At 37.0% G+C, this 22928-nt stretch overlaps 1 protein-coding gene across 5 annotated transcripts in view; it reads right to left on the reverse strand.

The window, feature by feature from the left end:
* The window catches only part of Pan3 (poly(A) specific ribonuclease subunit PAN3), a 113632-nt gene that overhangs the window by 15921 nt on the left and 74783 nt on the right, over positions 1-22928 (reverse strand). For all 5 annotated transcript variants that reach the window (XR_013107212.1, XM_076923908.1, XM_076923907.1 and 2 more), the window contains 8 exons: positions 12138-12385; positions 9899-10003; positions 8576-8633; positions 5453-5614; positions 5091-5207; positions 4903-5004; positions 1931-2096; positions 766-856 (listed from right to left, as the gene is read on the reverse strand). Coding sequence is in view for 4 of the 5 variants with exons in the window: in XM_076923908.1 (XP_076780023.1) it covers positions 766-856; positions 1931-2096; positions 4903-5004; positions 5091-5207; positions 5453-5614; positions 8576-8633; positions 9899-10003; positions 12138-12385 (1049 nt within the window). In the remaining variant the exon portion in view is untranslated. The remainder of the gene's footprint in view (positions 1-765; positions 857-1930; positions 2097-4902; positions 5005-5090; positions 5208-5452; positions 5615-8575; positions 8634-9898; positions 10004-12137; positions 12386-22928) is intronic.

Here is a 22928-nt window from a genome sequence, read left to right on the forward strand (position 1 = left end):
TTCTGAAACTGGTCCTAAAGTAAACTAAACTTCTTTTGAAACAAACCAAAGTTGAACAGTAGAAGGCAACGGAACACTATCTCCTCATGTGATGAAACCATTCCTCCTCGCATCAGACCTCAGGTTAACAAGCAGCTAAACACAAATAAACAAACCTCCTATGGCTTCTTACACAAAATAACTAACATCAGCTTTAGAGATAGCTATACATCCCAATGTGAAGCACTGCAAGGCAAACCGGCTAACACAGGTTACTTACACACAGTAATCAAAGTGGAAGCACCTACTCCTAATCCTTCCCCACAGGGACAGGCTCTTTGTTGTTTTTTGCAGTACTAGAGCACGGAGAGCAATGCAGAGCCTGGGATATGCTAAGAACTGCTCTACCACTAGACTATACACCCAGGGATAGGTTCCTGTATTTCTATATGGTAGCATGTTAGTAAGAAAATAAATAACAAAACAGCTAAAAATACTATGGAGACTGAATCAGAAATAATAGAGTGAATTTAGAGTAGAGAATAATAAAATTCTGGCAATACACAAGAAAAGACAGGCTTTATGGCAACAAAGGAAAAACACAGAACAGGTGCTCTAATGTCAATCTTTGGAAAATAATGTAGTCGGACAAGCATTTTAGAGTGAAACTAGTAGGTATGAAACAGTGAGTGGGGAGACTTAAAAGCCCAAATACTTTAAAACCAAGTTTAGCTTAAGAGAAAAAAAACAAAAACGAAATAAGCACCCATACTCAGTCTTACTCACCTGGTACTGAGCCATTAATGCCAAAGGATTATTATTTTGACTGTTATCAAATGTTAAAACATCAAAAACTCCCACACAATTTACTCGTAACCTGTAAGGATCAGAAAAATTTAAAGAAAATAATTACGATGGGACCTAAAATGTTAACGACTAACTTCTATCTCCATCCTCCTCACCCACAAAACCAACCATTTCAGAGCTCACGAAACTCAGCCTGAGACATTAAATGGTGTGACTCCAGCATAAAAGTTCGTAACTGCTAAGAGTTGGGATGGTGACACCTAGCACATCAGGCTGTGTCACTTACTCATGAAAGAAAACTACTTACTTCCCAACACTTGCTAAATGAAGATGCAGCCGGCACTGTCTTACTTGTGTTCCTAGTGTCTTACTTGTATTAATTCAAACCCCTTAATAAATTTATCAGACAGTCATAGCACTGTCTAGTGGCACTGCTGAACCTTAGAAAAGCCCAAAACCTCAAGTATCAACAGGCAAGTAACAGCAAGAAAATGAACCAGGGTACTTTTGGGCTTTACCGTTGTTGGTTTTTACTCTGTGTGTGTGTGTGTGTGTGTGTGTGTGTGCGCGCGCGCGCGCACGCTCTCTCCATGCTGTAGCCCAAACAATGAGATTGTGGGTACTAACCCCAGGGTCCAGCCACTATCTTTATTTCCGTATGCTGTACTGCCCAAAACAATTCGCAAAGTATTATAGCAACTAAAATTTAAGCTGAAGCTAAGGTCTCTATTACCTCACTGTATTCTCCTCCACACTTAGAACCTAATGAACAATCTTTTAACAACATGTTAACAGTACAAACTCTGCTGACTTCCTACATCACCAGTTGTGCAGGCAGAGCCCACCAAACCAAGACTCTGACTTATGGTGCCATTTAAGAATGATGGTTCTGTACGAGACAGTGGCATTGATACTTTGGTCTTTACTCCCAAATACCTTTGTGACCCTTGCCAACCTTTCTAAGGATGGTTTACAACCATCTGTTAACTCCAGGGAACCCAATAACTTCTTCTGGTTTCCATGGGCACCAAGCACATGTGGTGCAAATACATGAATGCAGGCAGAATAGTTGACTCACACACAATAAATAGACCGTTAAAAAAATGACAGAAACCCAGATTCAGAACATTCAAAATCCTAGTACCTTGTTTTGCTAGTTATCAGAATCTTCGTTGGGTCCATTACTCTACATGCTAAACCTGCTGTATGAATGGTACGCAGAGCAGAACTCAGCTGGACAATATATGCCCAGATGAGAGACTCTGGTAACAATCCAGCATGCTGCCTGGGCAGTGGTCCGTCATGCTGGCCTAGAAGGCAAATGAATATTCATTCATAACAGTAAAGACTTAACAAGCAAGCCCATGTGTCTCTAGAATTGAGATTACTAGGTTTTATACTGTTAGAGTAGCAGAGATCTCATTAAAGTACTCTGTCCTTTGACCAAATAAATGTTGAACAAAAACCAATTACTTAAAAAGCAGTATCCTTACCAATGATGAAACAAGCAAGCTATCATCAGAGTAATTGTCTTTACCCTAACAACTTAAGATTTATTTATTTTATGTATATGAGTACACCATTGCTCTCTTCAGACACACCAGAAAAGGGCATCAGATCCCATTGCAGATAGTTGTGAGGCACCACGCGGTTGCTGGGATTTGAACTCAGGACTTCTGAAGAGCAGTCAGTGCTCTTAACGGCTGAGCCATCTCTCCAGCCCCAACCCTAACAACTTTTGTAAGTGTTTTTGTTTGTCTATTTTGTGGCACTGGGAATTTAACCTGGGTACTTGCACTCTAGACAACTGCTCTGCCACTGACTTCCATGCCTGGCTTTTAAACTGCTTTTTCATCATACTTTATGAGTCAATGTCAATATTTAACTAAATAACAAAGACATAAAAACTTAATCCGTATTTTGTTATTTTAGTGAACATAATCTTGTACCCATATGGTTGTAAGCCAACTTTCTGTGAATGAAGTAAAAATATGAAAGTCACATGGTTAATTATGAATAAATGTAATAAATAGAAAGTCAGGGGCCATGGTGCCTGCCTAGACTCCTGGCACTTAGGAAGCAGATCAAAAGGACTACAGAAGACTTCAGGCTCAGGATCAGTCAGGGCTATAAAACACGACCTTATTTTAAAAAATTCTAAATAAAAAACTAGTGGATATGTAACTATGGCTTGGGACATTTTTAACAAGTGCATACATAACGAACCATTTCCTCTCAATTTGGACAGAATGAAGACATTACATTCTATAAAGAAGTCTTAGAAGTCTCCAAACACCTTTTGGCGGGAGCTGCTAAGACCATGTCAGAGAGGACCCAAGAGAGTCCTGAAACAGTCTGACTTGAGGGGTGGAGCGCAGCTCAGCATGCATGAAGGCTGCAGGTCAGCCCACAGCACCACAACCAAAGGAAAGATGTTTAAACAAAACTAAGCAACTGATAAAGAAAAGGAGTACTGGTTATCCTGTTTTATTGTTTTTATTTATTTTGAAACAGGATTCCACTATGTAGCTCTGGCTGTCCTTGAACTCAGGTATCTGCCTAAATCTGCCTTCCAGGTGCTGACATTAAAGGCACATGGCATTACAGTCAGCTAATTCTTTTTTGTTTTCTGAGACTAGAATCTTACTCTGTAATCCTCCAATTTGTGGCATTCCTCCTGTCTCAGTCTTCTAGATGCTGAGATTCTGAGAGTGTGGGTTTACAGCAAACACATAGGTCTTACTTGCCATCAGATTTGACTCTAACTGTGCCATTCACTTCATTTTAATCTCTGTAATTTCTATATAAATATAATTTCAACATCTCATATCATCTCCATCTTCTAAATAATGCACTTATGACAAATGTGCCTTTTTAAAGAAGTTGGTACTAAAAGAGTAATTATTCAGTAAGAGAAAATAGTAAGACATTCGTGTGTGTATGGTATATAATGGGAGGTTATAAAATCGTAAGCATGGAAGAAATGATTTTGAGAAAATGTAAACATTGAGATATATGTTTTCAGTACTAGAACAAAATACAGATTTTTAACATGGGTAAAATGCTGAGTAGTTCTCAACAGGGACACTGGCAGTGTATGCAGCTATTTCTGGCATCAGAGCTGAGATAGAGGGGTATCCAGTAGACAAGTACCACTGTCCAACAACCTGCAATAGCCACCACAGGACAAATGATACAGCCCAAGTGTCAACAGAGCTGAGGTTAAAACAGCTATAAACTAAAGCCAACAGCCATTTCACAAGTGTTGTCACTAAAGTGAATACGAGCCGCCCCTCATCCTCCAAAACACCGTGCCCACGTCTGCAGATGACACGGCAAAAGGAGAAATGACCACACTGCCTGACAGGTTTTCAATGCCATTTCAACAACTATGTTGTAACCGCAACTGCTTTCAACTGTCAGAATACAGAAGCAAGGTTATGGGCGAACTGAAATATTGTGCTTTGTGTTCAAGAGAATCTTAAGATTAAAAACTACAGCTAACAATGTGAAGCTTCATTCTTGGTTACACAACAAAATCAAGACTGCTTACAAAAATATAAATTTTGACATCTCAAAATAGATTTATGTTTTCTGTGGTATCATTTTCCTTCCAAATAAGCATGTTTTAGACTGCAATTATAAATTTTTAGGTTCCTTGAAATATCTGAATTATAAAATAACTAGTTAAGCAAATATTAGAAAAGAAGAACTTATATTCCATCTTAAAGTAAAGTTGCTTTTTAAAAAACTGACTTAACATTTAACAAAAACATTTCTTTAGGGAAGTGATGTCATAAATGATCATACAGTCACACTGGATGGTAAGAATATCAAAATATGTTCACAGATTTTTTTATATCCTATGGAATATATCCAAATTTTTCATATCTTATGGGAAATAAACCAAAATAAATCAAAATACTGGTATAAAATCTGAGTCAATACACACATTTTTCCTAACTCGCTGCAAACCAACTCCAATTCTTTGAGGTACTTTATAAAAACCCGGTAAGGTCCTTAAAATGGCAAGAAAAAGTTTAAGTTTTATTAAGAAACTACTCCTCGGGTGAAAAAAGCATGCATCAAAGCAGTTTGCTTGCATCTCTTTCTTACCCCACTTTCTCTTTGTGAAGTAGGCATCGGAATTCGGGTCATTAAAGTGTCTGCTCATCATAGTTTCTCCTCCAGCATGGAAGTCATAGGCGAACACGAGAGCTTACAAGGAAACAGAAACACGTATCTCGGAAGTCAGGCTCCAGACAATGAGCCCATGAGCCGGACCCACAGGAGTGGTTACTTACAAGGCTCGGCAAATGCTTTAGTGGTAAACACTTCACGCAGAGTTACAATATTTGAGTGTTGAATTTTTTTCCACATATCAACCAACACCATGCACTTTGTGTTAACAAGACGAAAACCTAAAGAAGAAAATTCTCTACTACAATCAACTGTAAATGACAGCTCAGGAGAAATTTGAATTTTAAAAAATGGTGTATGTTGGCTGTAAAGTATTAATCTCCAAATGGGGACAAAAATAAGAAGAAAAATAAAAAAGAAACTTTGTCCTCCAAACATGCATGACAATAACACAGCACTGTTTATATGAAAGTATGAATAATCTTAGCAAAAATAATATACTTATGAGGAAATCCACCTGCCTTACCATGTATCCTCCGAAGGCAATATGGCAGATCATCTTTGCTATTTACAGCTTTGTAGCAAGATGTGATATATCCAAAATTACTTGATTTCTGTATCCGGTTGGGGGGTGGCAGTGGTTCTAGAGGGAACAGGCTATGGTAGCTGTCAACTTCTGTGGGGACTGCTAGAGTAAGTCACAGAGAGATAAATGTCAACGATAGGCATTCATTCATCTCTCACTGGAGTAAAGAAGAAACCAAATGTATCAAAATCCACTGACAAATCCTAACAGACCTGTGTCAGAGGCACTGTTGTTTGATAGACTTCCTATAAACCCAGCCATAGCTTCAGTATCAACAGACCAGCTTATGGAGCAGCCAAGCATAACTGAAGCTCACACTCTCCAAGTTATTACCGTGTCTTGGCAGTACAATATGGGGATTTTTGTTCTCAGAAATAATTGCTAAAAATGAGTTATTGATAGAAATATTAAACATTTTATTTTAATCTTAATAAAAACCAAGAAATATTTTAATTCTCTTTAGAGCATAAATTTAAAATAAGTTGTATTAAATTGGGAAGTATGTTCATCCATGTATATGCATGCATATCTATGTGTGAACCTATATGACATATGACATCAAAACTCTTACAAATCACCTCTGCCTCAACTAAGTACAACTAAAGAAACTATGCTTCTCCCAAATAATCAAGAGGTGCAGCTAAAGCCATGCTGACAAGTGAAAATTAACAGTCAGGTGAAGGCACAAGAGGCAAACCAGCTATGGTATTTGCAACAACTTTTTTGATGACTACCATGGTTTTTAGCAACAAGCAAATATACAAGGTAAAAGATAAATTCTGCTTAATACACAAGGATCTCCACAGCAAACACTATCTGGCTTTAGAAGCTGGACATCTTGAATTTGCATGCAATGGCTGTTTGAAAGAGGTCACGGTACTGAAGCTTCCTCATGATTCCCCTGGAACATAGCTCTCTGAGCTGTGGTTCCCACTCTGGGCCCTATTTACTATTAGCTGCTGGCTTGTTGTATGAGTGCCTTGTGTTAAGATGTGTTTCTTTTATGTCTGGTTGATTTCGTTTTTATCATAAAGGGGTGTTGAATCTTAAAAGCAGTATTAATAACTATTATTCTTTGTGTTCAGCTCAGTCTAATAAATCCACATATTTATTCATGACAAAAGGGGTGCTTAGTATTAAAATAATGTAAAAAATATACTGTAGAAATAAAAGCCCCCCCCCCCCCCAATCAAATGGAAGACTACATATTCTACAGCCCAATTCCACCAAATCATATTAAAAACAATAGAAATAAGGAGCAGAAAGGGAAGAAGAAGAAGAAAAAGATGTTAGGGTCAATTTATAGAACTCGCTGTAGTTAAGCCTATACCACGTCTCTCAACCTCAGCATAACTAACACCATGAAGAACTGCCCTGCACACTGCAGGGAGTTCGGAGCATTCCCAGCCTCCATCCACTGCATGCTGCACAACACTGTTTACAGCGATGATGACTGAAAGGTTTTGGACATTGCTAAAGTTTTCTGAGATGTAAAACATGCTTGGCTACAAATGTAGTCCATACTGATGAGATGAGAAGAAAAAGGATAGTAAGAACAGATGAGCAAACATGAGACTTTAAGGCTAATAAAATAGTGAATTCATAGGTACTCATCCCATCCCAGCATTCAGGAAACAGAGACAGGCAGATTTCTGAGTTCCAGGCCAGCCAGGGCAACACAATGAGACTGTCAAATAAAAGACTAGCAAAAAAATACATATAATGAACCTGAGAAACAAAACTCTCAGTTACAAAAATAATTAGGACATGTTTGAACACAGCTGTACAAGACTAAATTAATGACAATCTTTAGTTTATATTACTCAAGTCACTGGTTCACGCCTATGCAACCCTACAGAGTGTTAATTTAGTAACTTCATAAAAAGGTGCATGCTGGATGCAGTCACTTTTTAATTGTGTTACTCAGATTCTTCTGTGTTGCTGTCTATCAGTATTCTTTCTTCCATAATGTCCTACTAATTCATCCACTATTCTTCCAGTGAGCACTCAGATTGCTTCAGGTTTCCACTGCCGTGGGTACATTTATGACCATCTTGTGTATCTTCCAGTTTATGACCAAGGTTTACCTTCAAACACTAGGTAAATGGTAGTTTTGAGCTTTTCAAAGCAGCTGCATGTTCAACAATTTAAACTATAGTCACTATTGAGAATATACGAACCTATATCTTGCCACTATAAGGTGGCAAAGTGTTAAATCATTTCCTCCATGTATTTCCTCTTGAAACACTTATTGGCTATAACGATCATCCATAAAAATGCTCACATTTATCTTCAGCCATTTTCCCAGTGAGTTGTTTGATCAGGTCTTTTTCTCTTATTTGACAATTGTATAAATTACAAATATCTTCTTCCAAGTTTTAGTCCCTCCCCCCTTTTATAAAAAAAGATTTAATTACTTATTATATATGAGTACAATGTTGCTGTCTTCAGACACACCAGAAGAGGGCATCAGATCCCACTACAGGTGGTTGTGAGCCACCATGTGGTTGCTGGGAATTGCACTCAGGACCTCTAGAAGAGCAGTCAGTGCTCTTAACCACTGAGCCATCTCTCCAGCCTATGTTTTAGTTCCTCTTTAACAGCAGGTGTCTTTGAGTCATTTTAAAATTTTAACTTAGAAGAATTTATCAGCGTTCTGTTTTTGTGATTTTAGCCTCCAGTGCGGGGGAGTGAATCAAATTACCAGCCCAAGTGCTGCCCACTGAGCTAAATCTATAGTCCAGTATGTTCTTCCCAAGAAAGAAAAAAGCTTCTTTCAGTCTTGTATAGTAAACCTTTATCTATTAAAATGTTTTTTTTTTTTTATCAATTTACAGGTATTCATAATAGGAGTTTTAAAGTTTTTAGGCATATAAACCCTTAATCTATTAATTTCTTTAATGTGGCTTAAGATAGGATCCAGTTATATCCTCCTTTCTGTGGAGCCCTGTTCGAGTCCTCGAACTTGTTCTATAAACCAGGCCATGCACAACTCAGGTCTACCTGACTTGCCTGAGGCTGGAAAGAAGATATCATCATGTAAAAAAGATATCATCATTTTACCTGGCATATCTGCTTGATCAATCTGAGCCATTGTTATTAAATGTCTGTTGATCAGCTCCTAAGAATAGGAAATAAGTATATTGATAACAAATTCTAAACAGAGGTTCTAATAGCTAGATTTTCCATTAATACCTAAATACTTTTCTATTTAAATATTTATATATATTTTAATACTCATATCATAACATTTCTAGGTGCTACTATACATAAATTCCAATCCTAGATATACTATCTCCCATAATTAGTCTGAGTCTAAGTAAAAAATAATAACAATAAAAAAAAAAGTTTAAAAAAAAAGATAAAGATGTGGTATACAAACCTTTAATCCCAGCACTCAGGATGCAGAGGCAGACAGATCTCTGTGAATTCTGAGGCCAACCTGGTCTACAGAGTGAGTTCTAGGACAGCCAGGGTAACACAGAGAAACCCGGTTGTCAAAAAAACCAAAAAACAAAAAACAAAACAAACCCAAAAAAGTACTATAAATCAACCTGAAATATATAAGACCTATTAATGTAGCCAATAATTCATTCTTAAATCATTATACAGAAACTGAGGACATAGATCAATGAGATGATGTTTGTCTAGCATGCACAAGGTGCTGGGTCCTATCCCCAGCACTGCAAAAAGAAGTAAGGTACACATGTACACACACACTGCATGCTTAAAAGTACACTGAAAAAACTTTCTGAAAAACAAAAATCCTTCTGACAATGTACATATAAGAAGCTATAAATAGCAGGAATATCTTAAGCTGTTTACCACAACAAATAAAACAAATAAGAAATTAAATTATTTTATAAAACCCACTTTAAGAGTTTTGGTTGGTCATTTAAAGCTTATTCCTGTGTCAAATTAATAGGAACAATTTAAAGGTTAAAAGGCACTTAAATTATATGTTTTATTTAAGAGCCCTTCCCATTTGGGATGGCTCAGTGAAGAAAGGTCCTCGCTGCCAAGACTGATAATCTGAATTTTGTTCCCAGAACCCACATAGTAGAAAGAGAGAACCAGCTCCCACATATGCTCTCCCTGACACATTTCAAGTGAGTATGCATGTACATACACACACACAAATGAGCCCATGTAAAGAATCATTTCTGTACAAAAAACCATGAAACAGCACATTTAAATAGTAATTCTGTATTTTATACTCTAATACATTATTTAAGATTTCCTTAAAATGCTTTTCTTAAACATAAAACTTTCACAGTCTAAATCTCTTGCTTTGGAGACTGTGCGTGACTGCATACAAGCACTCTGTATATTTTTTTCCCAGATACAGCCAATGGTCAATGTCTGTGCTAGCTTCTGAAAGCATACCTGTCGGAGCTCGTCGGCCATAAAGAAGGAAGGTGCATTTGCTTTTGGTTGCATGTAAGCAACATGAGGTGCGGTTGGAGGATAAATATGATAGTTTGGAAACACCTAAAAAGGCAAGGAGGCAGAAAATACAATCAATTTTTCTCAATTAGTAAGCGTTATTGTTTTCATAAAAGTTTAATTTTTATTTGCTAGTAATAAATTTTGGTATATTTAAAATACAATTGTTATAAGAATACTTTCTGAATAAACTCATTTCGGAAACCTATTTCAACGATTTTAAAAACAATAAAATTTTAAAAAGTCAAAGAAGAAAATATTTATTCAGATATAAAATTTCAGACCCACTGAGAAAGCAAAAATAACTCTTTGACAGAATGTTCTCTTTCCAACAGTTTAGAAGTGGATTTTAAACCAACTGGAAGAGAGAAAGAGAAGATGCCAAGCTCTGCAGGGTAGCGTGAGGTAACGCTAGCAACCCCCGGCAGCATTCTTGTGGCTGACCAGGGTCCAGTGTGCTAGCACACCTGCTCAACAGTCTAAGCTGAGACAGGAGGTTCCCGTCCCACCACCTAGCACTCTACACAGTCCTCCAGCCGCTTTGGCCCCTCCTCTCAGTTCCCCACTCACTTCTTCCTTTTGTTCTTATCCTGTTTCCAAGTTTCTCCTCACATCTACCCCAATGTTTTTTTTTTTCCTCTTTCTTAGAATTAACGTTAGCTGTTTTTTGTTGTCCTCAGATATTCACCTGCTGTGTAATGCAACTGAGAGTAGTTTTACAGAACACGTGGGCCTGTGGAGAGAGTAAACTTGCCTTTTTCTTCCCTTGGTTTTCTTCGATCATACAGTTAACTAGCTCAGGATTGAAAAAAAAAATGGCCAGAAGACTGAAAACATTATAAAATATAGTGATCTCTACAAACAGCAGAGGCATTTTGTGACAAACTACTAGATAGTTAAGTGTAATTTCTTCTTTCTACAAACAATTTTTTTTAAGTACCAAAAATGATTAATCAGTAAGATGTGGCTTAAAAGGAACAAGTCTCTATCTTGATCATCTGACCATGTTCATTGTTCCATGGTTTATGTTATCACACCACCCAAAACAAAACAAAGCAAAGCAAAAGACCTCGCCAAACAGTTTTCTGAAGTATATACAGGACTTACAAATTTTCACATTTATTTCTACAAGGCAGTGGGTTACTACTTTCTCGTGTTTCAAATAAGAAAACTATCTCAAAAGTACAAAGACTCAAGCGTAAAAATCATAGCAGGACTAAGCTTTCCAAAAAAAAGAAAAAAAAAAAAAAGAAAAAAGAAACCTGTTTTTCTGTCACTCAAAAAAATCTTTTGCAAAATATTAAATTTAATTTAGTATGCCAGTCAAATTGCATTTATTGAAACCCAGTCAGATGTTTATAGTTTAAACTTCCATCATTTTAATAGAATTTGGTTTTCTTATTCAAGAGCTATTTACTAATTTTTTTAGTTTTTTTCTTTAATGTAGACAAAACAATGAGGCCAAAAAGAGAGGCACTAAGTAACACAAGGGTGTCCCTACCACTCCCCCAACCCTACCCCTGGCTCTTGTTCTTTTACCCTTTTCTCCTGGTAATTCACCCTGAGACATGGACACATCTTCTGGACATGTTCTTCCTCTCTTGATCTCTGTAACCAAGTCTATCCCCAGTATACTCTTCTGTTTACTTAGTGATTCTCTTCCTACCCCCAGTCATTTGGCTGCTTACAATCATGGCTCCCTCTTGTCTGAATCCTTTCCCTCCTTCACAACAACCTACTACCAGCCTTTACCACTGCATGCCATTCTGCCAACTAGAGCTCTGCCCTTTACAGTACCGCTTTATCTGAATCAACAGTGACTCTTCAATTTGCTTTCAATAATAAAGATACAGCCTACTTTCTTCAACATCTTCCCAAAGGTAAACCTACCTATCACCCAGTAACTAGAAACAAAGAGAACATCAACTTAACCAGCTCAAGTGCTAACGAGGTAACCCTGCAGTGGTAGCTCCAGCACACTAAAACAAAGTACAACCACAATCTGATTTCTGAGTGAAATTAGGAAGGAAGAACCATACCAATGTAAAGATATAAGAGTAAGTTAAAAATATAATACTTTTTCATGTCCCTAAAACCCTTCCAGTGTTGGGGGATGACCTCACTAGTTAAGGAGCAGCTTTTCTAAGAGCACTGATTCCCTCTTTAACAGAAGCCATACCATTCCAGTCAAAGGTGCTGGAGTCGTATCTGTATAGAAGTAAGTCGTCCCCCCGACAGTCTCCTTCTGGATCACCTGACCAGAGGACGGAGTCTGAGGAACAGGATTATTGGCAGGAGTGGAGGCACTAGGCGGCACCATGAAACTTGCTGGGTTTGGAGTGTGGCTTCTTCTTCTAGGAGCAGGAGAGGTGTGTGGAGTAATTTTGGGGGAATGGAGAGGGGAAGATCCAGCAGATAGTGACATTCCTGGGGAAGATGCAAAAGAGGGTCTTAGTGGAATAGCACACTGGTTTTAGAGGGAAAAACACTGGAAAATAAAATGCAAACACTCATGTGAAAGAAACATCCATTTTAAGTGCAAAGGAAAAAAATTCGTTTTAAAGCAAGTGCAAATAAGTTTCTTTTTCTTAACAAAATCAGCAACAGACTTCTCCTTGATAACCTAACCCTACAGTAAGAATCACCAGAGATTAACAAATTAATTTAATGAAATAATGAAAACTACCAGAACTAAGACTCTTGAATAGCTCTTTTCTTCAGTCTTTTAGAACTGTTACTCCTGCCCAAATAACTCAATTATGCAAATATTATATAAAAAAATCAAGCAATAATGACCTACTAAATTCCTTCAACGAAATATGAATAGCAAAATTTCTCGGGGAAAAAGACTGAGACCATGCTAAAATACACAGTGGCAGATTAAGCAACAAATCTCTGTAGCTCTAGCCAGACACTAAACATCTGGAACTACTGCAGACGCATGTCCAAGTGCAAGTCATCAACCACAGCCAACAAAGCCGCTTCAACAATGGACTCTCTGTCACAGATGCAATGGAGAAGGGAGAACCAATATTTTTACCCTATTCCAAGCAAGCTGAAAATATAAGACCAAATCACATGTAAAAGCATAAAATGATTTCTAAAACACTCAAACAGATATTACACTGACAACCACGTGCATAAATGCAGATACAATGTAAATTACTTAAAGCCAGATGAAGTTAGTCACAAGTTTAACTTATTGAGCAGAGATAAAACAGGAGATCTAGCTACAAGGAACACGTGTATGGGAACCGTGTCCACTTGAGGAATATTTAAAACCTACACAACTGGGGGCGAAATCAGCAAAACATCTTTGGCCATAGAGCTATTATCAATGGGATATTTTTAAATTTTCTAGTGTCTCATAAAACATCAAGACTTTGCTTTTAGAAAATAAGGTGAACAAAACTGAGCTTAAAACTGAGAAGAGACCTCTTGTCTCTGGAGAGCACTTGCACTTCAAAAGCCTCATCACAAGGACGGCATCTGAGTCTCCAAGCACCTACCAGTCTAAACCTAGATGCAGTTTATGTCACTTAACCAGACACATGTACAACATCAACAGCAGAGCCAAGACTCAAACTCAAGCCAACTTCAAATTCCCAACCTGGTATCCCCTCCTGCTTTTATGGTATCAATACTGAAGGAGGCCAGAAATTTAAAATGTCAAAAAAAGAAAAGAAACAAACAAAAAACAAAACCAGAAGAAACTTTAAAAATCTATCATTTTTTCCAAAAATTTTTTTTAAAAAACAAAAAAAAAAAAAAAAAAAAAAAAAAGAAAGAAAAACGAAAAAGCTATGAGGTCCAATCACTGTGCTTTAAGATGAACCATATTTTATGTTATTTTTAACCACTACGGGGCTTTGTTTTTATCTACCTCTGCATTTGCACAGTTAGCTACAGGAATCTACAGGAGTCTACTCTATTACTTAAAATAAACTATTCACTTAGCTAAAACTATGGGCTATATTTGCAGTTTCCCCATAAAGCTAGCTTCTAAGTATCCCTGAGAGGAAACTGCTGGAGATCACCAAAGATGAATAAATTAGTTAACTACTGTTCTGTTCATTAACAGCAATATGTATAGCAGTAATCCTGCCCTGCTCCCCACCCTGCCAGGCCCCACTCTAAAGGTGTCCTGAGCATCAGTTTACTTCATCCTTATACCCCTGTGGGGCAAGTATAGCACACTCATTTCACAGATGAGCAAACTAGTTTAAAGCACATACTACAATTTCTGTCTCATACGAAGTACAAGAAAGAGGATTTGTAGCCATTTCAGTAGCTTCAGCAATTACTTGGGTTATGTGGGGAAGACATAGCTAAGCTAATGGGAAGGTCTTGGCTCTCAGTAGGTACAGAAATTAGTAATGTACAGTCTGTAAGACTAAATCCATCATCACAAACAATGCAAGCTGAGTGAATAGGAAAAGCTGCCCCTGCCTGGTAGACTGTACACTATATAGACTATCACGACTTCTCTGAACCATTTTCAGTTTTGTGAAATTATTTTAATGCAGTTTTAGTTTATACAGGTAAGCTGTGGTTTCCTAGAACTACTCAAATACACTAAAACTAAAACACATTCAACAATGATCACTAGAACCCATGTGGATACTTACTCAGCTAAAGGCAAAATTACCTGCAAAACTGCTATACAATATCTAGGAAAAGCAACGTGCCACTTGCATAATTCGTAGAGAATTAAAGAATGGGGTGAAATTCCCACACAGGTGCATAAACAAAGATGTACCAGAACATGCTTGTTAATAGGCACAACAGAGCAGAGACTACTATATAAACAAGTGGTAACACACAAGGGGCCCAATTACAATTAACAGACTCTGCCTAAATCAAGGGACGATGACCCAAAGTATGTGCCCTTTGCAAAACCCACACCTATAATTCCAGCTTTCAGGAGGCATAGTCAGGGGGATATAACTCCATGTGGGAGGCCACCTTGGTATACAAAGTAAATTCCATGCTGGCTAGGGTCACAAAGAAAGATATTGTCCCAAGGAACACTTTAAGGAAAGGAAAAAAAAAAAAAAAAAAAAGAAAAGAAAAGAAAGAAAAAGCAAGGGAAAAGAAAAAAAGAGAAATATACCTAGTTGAAAATATTTTCCTTCTACAGCAATAACCATAAAAATAATTTTCCAAAGGACTCAGAATTCACTTGACCAACAAGCTTCCTACCAATGATATTGACACATATAATAGAAGAATGAAAACATGTATTTTTATTACCTCAAATTAACAATATTTGCCATCAATTTCTGTATTACTTTTTTTGTCAATCATGGTCAGGGTGGCACTGTCTATAATTTCAAGCTGAGAAATGTAAGTGACTCTGAGGATAAACTAACCACTGTAAAGTACCTGGGAAATGCCTATCCAATAGAAGTGAGCGACAGTACAGAGGTATGCGGTAGAGATGCACTGCTCTTTGCTACTCTGTAGGTCTTTCTTTTTACCACCACTTATGGGCCTCACCCCCTGGTTCTACCGTCTAACACTAGATAGGAGAGAAACAAGGCTAGAGGAGAGGGAGATGGCAGAGGGGAAAGAGATCCTGAATCCAACCTCTTCCTTTTGTTTCTTCTTTGACCATAACTTCAACCAAACTCCCTAAGGGACCAACAACCACCCCATCTCTCAGGTTCCTAGCATTTATGTACTGTCTGAAAAGCTCCCAGAATTCCAAGTATCACACAACCACAGAAATTATCTACAGATGGAAAAATCATGCTTCTGCTAGAGCATGAGGCAAATCATGGTCAGCTGCTGTGGACAGTCCAAACCATGCCCCACATCCCAACACCCGGAATTAAAACGAACGCACATTCTTATATTTCTGTGTTTTTTAAGAAACCAAATTCCAGAAATCTCAAAAATGTCATGACATCTCCCCTCTTCTGTTTTAAGACATTAACTGTGCAGTGTGTGGTGGAAAATTATAAACAAAGACATTTTAAATGAACTAAGAGCTTTTTTGGTCAGTGGCCAAGGTTTTCAGAAGATCTATAATTTTTAGTTCTATTATAATTTTTAACAGTTTTGATGGTATCTATTCATAGCTTGTGGCTTCCTGTGGGAATATAATCAAATCCTCATCCCCAATGCAAAATTTTTGCTGGCTTCTATTCTAATGTTAATGTATCCTTATAGCACATAGGCTGATTTAATTCTAGAGTTTTTTCTATAACCCAGTATCTCTTAGCTGCTATTAATCCTTTCTCATTAACACTCAGAAAATTTAAAGTTAGAGCACTATTGACTCTATCTCTTTGTCTTATAAGCATTTCCTATAAGTATTCCCTTTAGGAGGGATTAGATCTTTCTACAACTCCTTGTCCTGTAGGATTGTGTGATACACTGATAAAAATATATCATAATATGCTAAAAATCTGTTTCAATTTATTAGAAACATATACAGAGGCATGGTCAGTTTTAATTTATGGAGGTATCCCCATGATAACCATTACAATAAATGTGTAACTACAGAAACAACCTTTTCAGAACTTAAAAATAGAAGCCCATTAAAATCTTGAATATGTATCAAAAGCATAGTGCATAAACGTTAGTTTTCCAAATTCTGAAAAATGAAACACATCTATTTGCCAGATTTAACTTCTTTTGGTATGTTTAAGGTTAACTCCAGTGTATAATGAGGTTTAATTATATAAGAGACGCATATGAAAATTTTTATAATTTCCTTGGCTTGTCTCCAAGTAACAGAAAAACCTCTTTAGGTTTCAGCTGTTTGCATGATGCTTTTCATGAAACTTTGAAGCTTCTAATATACTTCCTACCAACAATTGGTTAATTTCATTTCCTTGTGCTAATGAACCTTGCAGACCTATGTGTGAACAAATTTGGATTATATATAATGGATAATTTTTATTTCTAATTGTTGCATCTGTATAAAAAAACAAGGTTAATTCTAAATTATTAGGAATAAATTTGGACGTTTCTATATGCAGAACAACTCTTCCTGTGAATTGAGAGTCAGTAATTATATTAAGAGGTTCAGGAAAATCTAATAATACCATAGGAATTCCATATAGCTGTGATGTTTTAACTGAGGCATATAGGCTTTGAATTATTTTTGCTCATTTGGTCTGACTTATATTCTGCCATTTCCACCTTATTTGCAACAGTATAGAATGTAGGTGCTTCAGAATTGGTGTTTCTTTTACAATGTGTGGGAGAATCTTTTTATAAACTAAAGATGCTTGCTTGCTATTTTATAAACTAAAGATCTGCTGTTAATGTCTCCCAATTAGTTGCTACAAGCTCTTTACCAATCTTCATTGATTACCTATAATGACGTAATTCAGCATTAGTACAAAATTTCTTCTGGGTTTGTTCCTGAAAACTGACACAGTCTTGTTCTTATGTTTATGATTAAATCAGCAATGTTCCTATGTAAGTCTTTCATTTTGTACTTTGTGTGCTAATAATTTCACAGTACTATCTTCCCATTGCATAATGAGCCTGGTAGGAGAAAAAGTTGAAGGCAAAATAAGCAAAATACAATCAAATTTGGGATCTATGCAAGCCTCATATGCATCTGGAGTCTCTGTTGTACTAGAGTTAACTCTCTGCTTCAGCCACTACCCATCTTGGACTTTTTAAGTTGAAATCTTGTAATATTTAAAAACAAATTTCTTAACTCTTAAGTAGTTAACCCAATGGTAGGCCATAGCCAATTAACATCTCCCATTAATTTTTTAAAATCATTAAGAATTTACAACTCATCTCTTCTGATCTGTACTTTTTGTGGTTGAGTTCTCTTGTTGTTGTTGACTTATTTCATAAACCTAGTAGTTAATCAAATGCCTTCACTGTGGTTTCTCAGGCGCAATCTGTAACCCACAGTATGGCAGAATTCCTTGTTCCCTTAAACATTTTCTAAAGTATCTGCATCTGAATTAGCCAACAAAATATCCATATAATAATAAATAATGAATATACAAAATTGCCTACAAATTATTTCTAGCAGTTGTTGTACAAAATATTGACATAAAGTTGGACTCTTTTAACATTCCTTGCTGAAGAACTTTTGACTGATATAGTTTTATAGGCATTGAGAAAGCAAATTTTTACTTATCTTGCTCATACAAGGGATTACTAAAAAAAGTCTTTTAAATCAATTACTATCATAAGCCATGCCTTAGATAATGAAGGAAGGACAGGAATTTCAGGCTGTAACAAACCCACTGGTTATATTACTCCACTCACAGTTCTTAAATTTGTTAATAATCTCCAATTTTCTGATTCCTTTTTTTAAATAACGAATATTGGCAAATTCCAAGGACTAATAGACTCTTCTATATGCTGAACCTACAGATGCTCAAGTGCTTGCTTTTATAGTTTTATTTGTTTGGTTGGTTGCTTAAAGCCACTGCTTTACCCTTAAAGGCTTGTTAGTCAACCATTTTAAGGGTAAAGCTACTGACACTTCAGCAGTGCATCCTCCTTACCTCCATAAATTCGGATACTCAATCTCTGATATGCCCCGTGTTTGAACAACTGGCACAGCCTGTGGTTGTTTTTGATGACACATATCAATACTTTCCCCCAGGAACATCTACCATTTAACTGCTTATGTCATTATGGGCTATCTCTGGGATTGCAGAAATATTAATCTGAGCACCCCACTGTTGTAAAAGATCCCTTCCCTAAAAATTTATGGGTATGTCAGCCACATAAGGCCTGAACTTTCCTATTTGACCTTCCAGTCCATTAACCCACCATACACTTTGTTCTGAGATAACGTTCCAATTCCTAGAAACTAAGGATAAACATTTTGAAGTAGCAATTCAGAATTCCAATTTTTTTTTATAAAATGATGATTGTTACATCAGCTCCTATATCCATCAGACTTTCTATTGCAATACCATTTACCTGAAATTTTAATCTTGGCCTCTGATAATTAAGAACTGTTTGCCAAACACATGTTTTCCAGTACTTCCAAACCCTCTGTTTTTTTCCTACTGGTGCAGCTTTGCTTTTGATATGAGGAAACAGTCGAATCTGAGCAACCCTATCACCTGTGCTAAACTGTATCTCTTTTTTAACACAGGCCATAATTTTAATTTCTCTTTTGAAAGCTTCATCTCTAATTCTGGATGTACAATGAATCCTTGGGATGTCAATTCACTCCTTCCTAAGATCATCCTTACTGTTCCTAAGGGGAAAGGACCATCATCTCTAGTAGTTATTTTATAACATTGAGTTTGGGGAAATGAGATGTTATCTGTGGCCAACTCTAGAACAGCTCCACCTACAGTAGTGTTCATAAAATCTCCAATTCCAAGTAGAAGTTTTTTAATCTTCATGTTAATCCTCAGCTGAAACTGCCAGTAATTTTTGCTGCAGGGATCCAAGCTAGGCCCCCAAGGCATTTCCCAAAGGTAAGAAATTACCTTGAATCTCTTTTGGATCTAAATTCCTGACCCCAATGGTAGCTTTTCTCATACTGCACACCAATAATGTCACTACTCAAGAGGCATACGTAGGAATTCCAGTTCAAGGCTAGCCTGTGCCATATAGCAAGACCCTGTTTCAGAAATCAAAAAAGTAACAAAACTAAAATGCACAAAAATCATGAAAATTCACTGATACAAAGTACCCCAGATAACAACATATAAAGAGAGTTAAAAACAAACAAAAACCAACTCGTTACTAAAACAAAGGACACAAAAGTGACAAACAAGGTATTTGTTCTTGGAACAGACCAAGTAGATTCTCTAAGAGTAAAAATTGTATAAGCATCATCAAAGTAAAAGCTCTTAACAGGTCAACTAAAGCATATCAAAACAAGAAATCATGAGTCAGAAAAGGCACTGAGGAGAATAGCTAAAAATAAAGCTAGAGAGTACAAAAGCTTGATTAAGCTTCCAGGACAAGAAAAGTTTTGGAGAAGCAACATTCAATTAGAGAGAGAGAGAGAAAAAAAAAAAAACAAAAAAAAAACAAACAACAACAGAACAAAAATACACCTCATCAATAAATTCTGAGAGCAAGGGCTCGGAACAGAAAAGAACTAATCTTTCCTGACTAATTATGCAATACTCCGATGGCCAAAACCAAAACATACTGAAAAAAACAAATTATCTAAGAGTAGTATGAGGAGAGAAGAAAGAAAGAGGGAGGGGAGAAACACGGGGTGGGTTTGGGGGACAGTATGTGAGTAATGGAGGCCACTACCTGAACTGGAAAACATGAACAGAACCCTAGTTCAAGGAAGAAAGGCAATTTATCTCTAAAAGGGAGTGTGGGGGAGGGGGCAGAGACAGTTTTAGGACTCATCACTGGAATTTCTGTGGTGAAAAACAATTCAACAATCAACTCATTAGGAAAAAAAAAAAAATCAGGGCTGGAGAAATGGCTCTGTGGTTAAGAGCATGCTCTTGCAGAGGTCCTGGGTTCAATTCCCAGCAACCACATGGTGGCTCACAACTATCTATAATGAGATCTGATACCCTCTTCTGGTATGTCAGAAGACAGTGACAGTCACATATAAAATAAATAAATCTAAAAAGACAAAATCAAAAAACAAGAAAGAAAAAAAATTCATTTGCTGAAAGTCCTGGAACATAAAAAAATGGCTGAATTAAAAAAAAAAAAGTCTGCCACAGTTTAAAGCACAAATGTAGTTAAAATTCTACAAAGCTGTAATACTGAAAGGGAGAGAGCAGCTAAGGGCCATGTGACTGCCTAGTGAGCACAAGCCTCTGGGCTCTACTGCCCTGCACTGAAGAGCAAGTGGGGAAATAGTTTGTACTTTTTACTTAGGAAAGCATGTAAATTAAAAGCCTTAGTCTGACCACTACATAGAATCACAAGAAGTCAAGTTGATATATGTATAATCCAAGTACTCAGAAGGGCAGAAGCAGGAGGATCCCAAGCCAGAGGCCAGCTTAGGCTACACCAAGAGCCTGCATTGTGGGGAAGAGTAATACAATAGAAACAGAATGCATCATGTTTAGTACCTATTTCATACCATAGGCAAAACAGCTTTTACTATCCTAAAAATAGCTAAATCCATGAAACTGTAAGAAGAAAACAGGTGTACGCTCCCATGGCCTTCAGTTGAGCAACGACTGCACAAACAATGAAGGAGACTAATATAGGAAGTGAGCCATTTGTATATTTTGTAGGGAGTGATCATGGTGGGTGAGCTGCAGTCTAGTCTGTTCAATAAAAAGAATGCCTAGAGCACACAACAAAAACAAGTGCATTAAACAACTAATCAAGCAATGTAATCAGAAATTTCTTCAGAGACATCATCCAAATGCAAAGAAACCATATGCAAAGAAACACAGTATCACGAGGGGCATGAACATAAGACCCACAAGGACATACTGCATCATTCCCTAGACTGTATATAGGTCAAGAGCACAGCAACAAATGCTGTTAGTGAAGAAGGAAGAAACCAGGTCTTATTCCTTCTGGCAGAAATGTAAAGTAGTACAGTCACCTTGAAAAAAAGTTTAGCAGTTCTTCAAATTGTTAAAAGTTACCATATGTCTTGGAATCCCACTACTATGTGTATTTTCCAGTAGCAGTAAGAACATATGTCCACACAAACCCTTGTATATGAATGCCCAGAGCACATGATCATCATCACTGTTGAATAGTGGGGAAAAAAAAAAAAAAACCCAAATGTCTACCAACTGAGAAATGGCTCTGTGAAATACGGTGCTTCTTCAAGGATTGCAATGAACACGAACCCACATTACTATGGGAACCATACAACATTAACTGAAAGTGGCCAGATACATAAAGGCCACTTAGTACAAGATGCTATGTACATGATGTGCAGGACTGGCCAAGCCTATGAAGTAGAAAAGCAGAGTTACAGTTCTAAGGGCTGTAACTTTTAAGGTGTGGGAAAGAGAAAAGCACAGACTACAAAAGGCACACAGTTTATCTACTTAGTTCATGGTCACAGCTGACCAATCTAGTGAATACACCTAAGTCAAATGAACCACATGTACACTTAAAGGTCCAGTCTTACAATAAATATGTAAACTAAATACCAGCAAAATACTTAATATCCAAATCATTCCAATAGCCCAGTTGAAAAAGACAGGAGAGCAATGAAATAAAACATACACAAAACCCACCTCATTTACATGAATTAGGGATAAAAAACTAAGATAAGCATAAACTTACACATAAACAAATAGACTTTGGAAAAGTAATTAAATTAAATTCTCATAGACAAGATAATTGGAACATAGGTTAGTATCTACACTTATCTGCTATTCAGATGACAATTCTACCTAAATGAACCTTAAAAAAAAAAAAAAAAAGACTCTAGTTCAGCAAAGGTAGCAAGCATTATTAAAAAAAAAAAAAAAATTGCCTAAGCTAAATAAATCTGTGGGAAAGTATGCTATGAAAAAGCCAGAAAATAGTACTTAAGAAACACAAACAAAAAGGAAGTTAGAAAAACAAAACAAAGTGGGGAGGGTGTTAAATCTTAAGTACATTGTTGTTTTGCCTGCAAGTATGTCTGTGTAAGGGTGTCAGACCCCCTGGAACTGTAGTTTCAGGCCGTTGTGCGCTGCCACGTGGGTGTTAGGAACTGAACCCAGGTTCTCTGGAAGACCAGCCAGTGTTTAACCACTGAGCTATCTATCCAGCCCCACAAAAAATAGAAGTGATTACATCAGTAATAGTAAAAGGTGATCAACATTGTAGTCTTCAAGATGTTCTAGAATTTTGTAGGAATTCATCAAGACAACAGGGCTGCTCTTGCAGAGGACCTGGGTTCAGTTCTCAGTAACCACAAGGTAGCTAGCTCACAACCATCTGTAACTCTTATTTCTAGGGTACTCAATGCCTTCTTTCTGGCCTCCATGGGCACTGTTCAAATACAGTATACACACATGTACGCATGCACTCATACATACATACACATACATACATGGAAAATACTTAAACACAT

This window comes from Arvicanthis niloticus, chromosome 24 (assembly GCF_011762505.2).
Source record: "Arvicanthis niloticus isolate mArvNil1 chromosome 24, mArvNil1.pat.X, whole genome shotgun sequence".
Taxonomy (NCBI): domain Eukaryota; kingdom Metazoa; phylum Chordata; class Mammalia; order Rodentia; family Muridae; genus Arvicanthis; species Arvicanthis niloticus.